This window comes from Alligator sinensis, unplaced genomic scaffold (genome assembly GCF_000455745.1).
Source record: "Alligator sinensis unplaced genomic scaffold, ASM45574v1 scaffold145_2, whole genome shotgun sequence".
Classification (NCBI taxonomy): Eukaryota; Metazoa; Chordata; order Crocodylia; family Alligatoridae; genus Alligator; species Alligator sinensis.
In genome coordinates this window covers 926,741-932,237 of record NW_005841954.1, presented here as the reverse complement: position 1 = coordinate 932,237, position 5,497 = coordinate 926,741, and the positions used below count along the sequence as shown (strand labels likewise).

The 5,497-nt window shown below is 46.4% G+C and overlaps 1 protein-coding gene across 1 annotated transcript in view; it reads right to left on the bottom strand.

Moving 5' to 3' along the window:
• Positions 1–4,121: 4,121 nt before the first annotated feature.
• The window catches only part of POU3F2 (POU class 3 homeobox 2), a 3,894-nt gene continuing 2,518 nt past the window's right edge, over positions 4,122–5,497 (bottom strand). Inside the window, exon 2 of the mRNA XM_025200057.1 lies at positions 4,122–5,470. Coding sequence (XP_025055842.1) covers positions 4,910–5,470 — 561 coding nt within the window. The 3' untranslated portion in view covers positions 4,122–4,909. The remainder of the gene's footprint in view (positions 5,471–5,497) is intronic.

The window sequence follows — 5,497 nt, the reverse complement described above, 5'->3', positions numbered from 1 at the left end:
TGCCCAGCGCCGACGCCTGTGGCCCAGCTGCAGCAGCCCGGGGGTCGCACTGCCTCTGCTGGGGCCCAGGCCGCACGGGGCCTTCCCCGACACGGACGAGACCAGCGCCTACCCTGCCCGCGAGCCTGGGCCTCCGTTAGAGGGAGCGAGCCGAGGCGCTCGGGCTTTTGTTGCTGCCATCTCATGTCTACAGCGCCGAGCCCGGCGCACCCCCTGGAGACAGCGCCCTCCTCCAGGCGGCGGGACAGCCCGCGGCCCCGGCCCGCGCGGCCCCCTTTTGTTTTCATCTCAGCACCGACAGGCCGATGCAGATCGATGCTTGAACGTTGCCTCGAGGGGAAAGCAAGGCACCGCCAACACAAACCAAGCCCGCGCGCAAGCACAGCAACAACCCCGGGTCCCGGCTTGGGCCCGCAGGGCTAGCCGAGCGCGCCAGCAAACAAACAAAAGGAAAAAGAAGGATTTGCAAAGCTCCTCGGAGCTCGTCCCAGCGCCACGCTCCGGCGTGGTGGGGGGAAAGAAACCTCGGGGCAGGCTGCGTTTAACCCGGAGCGTCTCCAAGCAAAGAGCGAAGGGGCTGGGCCGGGCAGAAACTTGCTCAGGCGGGAGGGCAGGTATCCATCAAAGTCTCATCTTGGCCAGCCAACACGTGATTGTTTCCAGTTAGCAGGGCCCTGTTAGCAGAGGCAAAAGATTTCCTCCGAGTCCACTGCTCTGTCCTGCAGAGGGCAGATGCTGCTCGGTTTCTGCAGACAAGCCGGTGGGATATTGACCGAGGACTTTAAATCTATACCCAGCTTAAACATTTTACCCATCAGCATGTCTGCGGTCACAAAACACTTCTTCTTTCTGTCACTTTTCCTTCCAGCCTATTGATAAGATCATTTAGCCGAATCTGTTTGGGATGAGTGTAATATTGACTAGGAGTTAGAAAAGATGATTAAAACTAATAAGCCCAGGCACTATCCTTCCGCGGGGGGAGGCGGGCTATATTGTGCGTATTAAACCGAGCAAGCCAAAAACGATTTTAACACATGAGCACATGTGTTAACACTGCTCAGTTTGATTTCCCCCTCCGATATGCTAGTCTCCCAAAGCCCTGCATTTCATTCAGCAGTGAGATGCTGGGCTGGGCTCTTGCCTTCGGAAGTGTGCGGTTTGTTAGAAACACAGCCTGCCAGGGTGCGGGCGCGGGGCTGAGTGTGTGTCTGTGTGCGTTTGAAGCTACGACGAATTTACTGGCTCTTTATGCAATACCGGTCCTTTATACTGTCTGTCTTCATAACCACTGAAACCAACTAAAAATCCACCCTCAAAATCCATTCCAGCTTGCACATGGCAGCCTCGCGAGCTCTAGGCGTGTGTCTACCACCATTAGACAGCCTTTTGCTTCCACTCTTATTTTTAACAAGTATTCCCTATAATTAAGCTCCGCCTTTTTTCAAAGAGTAAGATCTGAAATGAACAAAAAAGGGCTGACTAGAGAGAGAAGTCAATTTTCCGTCCACGCTGTCAACGAATATAAAAAGGACTTACTTCAAGAACAGATTTCTGCATATAAGCATCCAAGGAAGGACACAGGCAGGATTCAACGCTTTTTAAAAATAATAATAATTAAAAAACACCGTCCTGATGCGGTTAAATGTTTGAAAAGACAAAATGGAAACGGCACCTGGCGTTTCACTAAAAGACTTTGGAAGTTACAGGCTGGAACCCGTCGGTAGAGGCATGAAAATTTATTCCAAAACTCCATGAAATATAAAGGAAGGGATGGCGGTGTTTTAGACAGAGCTCAACTCAGGAGAAGTACTAGGGTTGGGTTCCCCTCCAAATTGTAAGAACTATGCAAATCAGTGCTATCTTTCCAAATAAAATAAAGGTATTTCAATAATTAGAACAAACTATGAAGGTATTGTGCATTTCTGTTTTATGTAGATAATAAAATATTACTTTAACATAAATATATAAGGATCTCTGCGTTTTTATTTTTCCCCACAAGCACATCCAAATGTACCAAAACAAAGTATTTTTAAAGAGACTGAACCAAAAAAAAAATTACATCCCATATAGATTTTGTTCACCTACTCATTTAAAGCTACAGAAAAAACAGTTTCCAGAACCTGTTTGCTTTAAAAGAAATAAATATACATTGAGGCAGGCCACTTAAAAATGATATGAAAATATTTCCCTGGGTAGCATTTAAAAAAAAAGAAAAAATAGACAAAGAAAACAGTTAAACTATTTCTGCATTTCAAAGGACAAATATTAAACATATATACATAGTGGTAAGGTTTGCGTGGTAACTTTTTTTTTTTTTAAGTAAACCTATTTAGAGCTAGAGGATCTTCTCAGGCATCCTCTGAACCCCGTTTTCTGACCTTACACACATATTAATAAGTGTCTGAAAGTTCATTTCCTCCCTTTACCACTGGATCTGCCCTGATCTGAATCGCTTTGCTAGGAACTGGTCCTCAACAGATAAAATAGCAAGCAGCTCAATACATCCAAAAAAACAAAAACCCAAAACAAAAAACAAAACTCAGTGCCCGTATCATTGTGACAATTGTTGGAAAAATAGAAAGTTAAAAAAAAAAAGGCAAATGCATATGTATTTTAGAAATCAGCGTTTGTCTTAACAAGGGAAGGGGTAAAAAGAAAAGGAAAGAAAAAGAATCAGCTGTCACAGGCGCTTTAGAAGACAGTAAGAAACACATTGTAAAGCCTTAAGGACTGGATGCACTGTTTATAGGATCGATCAGCGAGAGAATCTGTCCACGTTTTCCTCATAATGGTCGAAAATTCAACTAAGCAAACTTTTTGGATTATAAAAAATGTTTCCCCCCCCCCTCACTACAGCGCCCTTTTGTGCTGACTAAAGAATTCATTTGCGAATGTGTAACTATCACACTTTAAAGTCCCCCCTGTGTGTGTGTGTGTGTGTGTGTGTGTGTGTGTGGTTGTGTATACCTTCACACACCCACACACACACACACACACACACACACACACACACACATGCACATATTGTTTCAACTTCTCTCTCCAATGTTCCCCTTTAGAGCTTTGTGTTTTGGGCAAGTTAACCGTTTCCTACCGAGATTGTGTTGAGAAATGCATTTTTAATCTCTCAAGAAAGGGGCCAAAAATAGCATTGAAAATCTCCCTTTTTCTCTGTTGTTTGGGTTTTTGTTTCCCTTCATTTCACTCCCCAGTGAGCGAGCCAAGGCTGGCTAAATTAAGCTGGTCTATTCGTGCAATGTATTATCTATCCTGCAAACTGAGCAGAGGGCGCGAGGTGCTAAAAGTGAATAGAAAAATAAATATGGAAAGCAGCGGAAAATGAAATGCTCTACACTTAGGCAGGCAGAACCGTGTCCTGTGTGTTTATAGCTACATATAAACACACACAGGCACACACAGAGTGCAGGTCCTCGGTTTCTAGCTTGATGATGGAGCAGCTCAATGAAACAAAGTTTAGAGGCTGACATCAGCCCAGTGCTCCCGTGCGATGCAATGGTGAACGCTGAAGGCACACACAGGACTCGGCGAATGGGGTTGCTACAGCTAACTACTCCTCTACCCCCCTGGTCCTCGCCAAAGTGCTACTTTCTTTCTGTTGGAAAACTCCGGGAATGTTATTTTTACCTCCACACTTCCCCCGCAGCTCTTTCACAATGGGCCTGGCTTGCTAAAATGAAGCACTCGGTCTCTATTGATTTCTCTTTGCCTTCCCCAAGCCTAAGAAACACTGCCTGAAAATGAAGTTTACTTTGTGGGCTGGCATTATTCTTCCTTCTCCAAACTGGACTCTCGCCTTTCAAGCCGGGTATTAAACATCTGCAAGAGTCATATCGCTTGAAAGTGGAAGTTGTTTGTCTTTGTACGTGTGTATACATACATATATATACGTATATAAATATCTCTATATAGAGAGAGGATACATACGCGGTGGCTGTCCCTACTTGCTCCATATAGATATATCTGTACCTATCTATATATATATATATATGCAGAGATATAAATGCAGATATATATACACATAAATATGTGTATATATAATGTATACTACATATACATATATCTGCTATGGTAAAAGGAGAAAATAAACATTCACATACTGAAGAAGACTGGTTTATAACAGAAATTCATATATACACATAAAGCAAGGGCTGTAACACAGTAATATAATTGTCGACCGGTCAAGGGTTGGCTAACGCTCACCGTGGAAAATGCAAGTCATTTTCAAAAACAAGGCGGGGGAAAAAAAGAAAAGAAAAGAACAGAAATGAATTTGTTTCTGTAAACTTCCATTTTCTTGCAGTGCAAATGTATCTGGTTAAATACTGTCTACCTCCAAAGGGGTTTCTTTTTATTATGACTAGCGTTATTTTACTCCTAACGGGGATCCACAGGAAATAAACACAGTAACCATGTGCCAAATACTGAGCATCGCTCCCAAATTAAAGCTGCCTTTGTGCTTAGCAGGGCTTGGGGCCGATTCCTGGCGCTTTCTGGCGGATCTATTCTTTTTGTTTTTGTTTTTTAATATATCTATCTCCTCTCTCTCTCTCTTGCTTGCAGTTAATTCAGCTTTTGGAAAACACTTTTCAGTGCCTGGCGGGCTGTGTGTAACTAGCTGCCTGTCTGGTGGCTGTGTGCGCGATACTCACTCCCACTCCATTGCATGGGCACTCGCCTGTAAAGGTCAAAACACATCATTACACCTGCTACCGCTCAGAGGATATATCGTCCAGCGCAGCTGCTCAGCGGTGTGTGTGTGTGTGTGTGTGTGTGTGTGTGTTTAAGAGAGGGGGAAATAAAATAAAATTAAAAACGAGAAGAATCAAAAGTTGGAGGAGGAGGAGGAGGAGGAGGGGGCAGCCCCCCGGGCCCTCCCCCCGCTGCGAGTTCACTGCACGGGGGTCTGCACCCCATGGTGCGGTGGCGTGTCCCTACTTGCCCCATAGACATCCTCGGCTCCCGGCAGAGTCCCTCCCGGGGGAGTCATGCGTTTCTCTTTCTGTCTCCTGTTACAAAACCACACTCTCACCACCTCCTTCTCCAGCTGTAGGCTGTCCGCCAGCGAGGTGATCTCCTGGGCGGAGGGCTTGGGGCACTTGAGGAAGTGGCTCTCCAGGGCGCCCTTGACGCTCACCTCGATGGAGGTGCGCTTTTTCCGCTTGCGGCCCTGCGCCGCGATCTTGTCTATGCTGGTGGGGCTGCCCGAGGACGAGTCCGCCTCCTCCAGCCACTTGTTCAACAAAGGCTTCAGCTTGCACATATTCTTGAAGCTGAGCTGCAGGGCCTCGAACCTGCAGATGGTGGTCTGCGAAAAGACGTTCCCGTACAGCGTGCCCAGCGCCAAGCCCACGTCCGCTTGGGTAAATCCCAGTTTGATCCGGCGCTGCTTGAACTGCTTGGCGAACTGCTCCAGGTCGTCCGAGGTCGGCGTGTCCTCGTCCGAGTGCGGCTCGTGCGGGTGGTGCGCGTGGTGCGG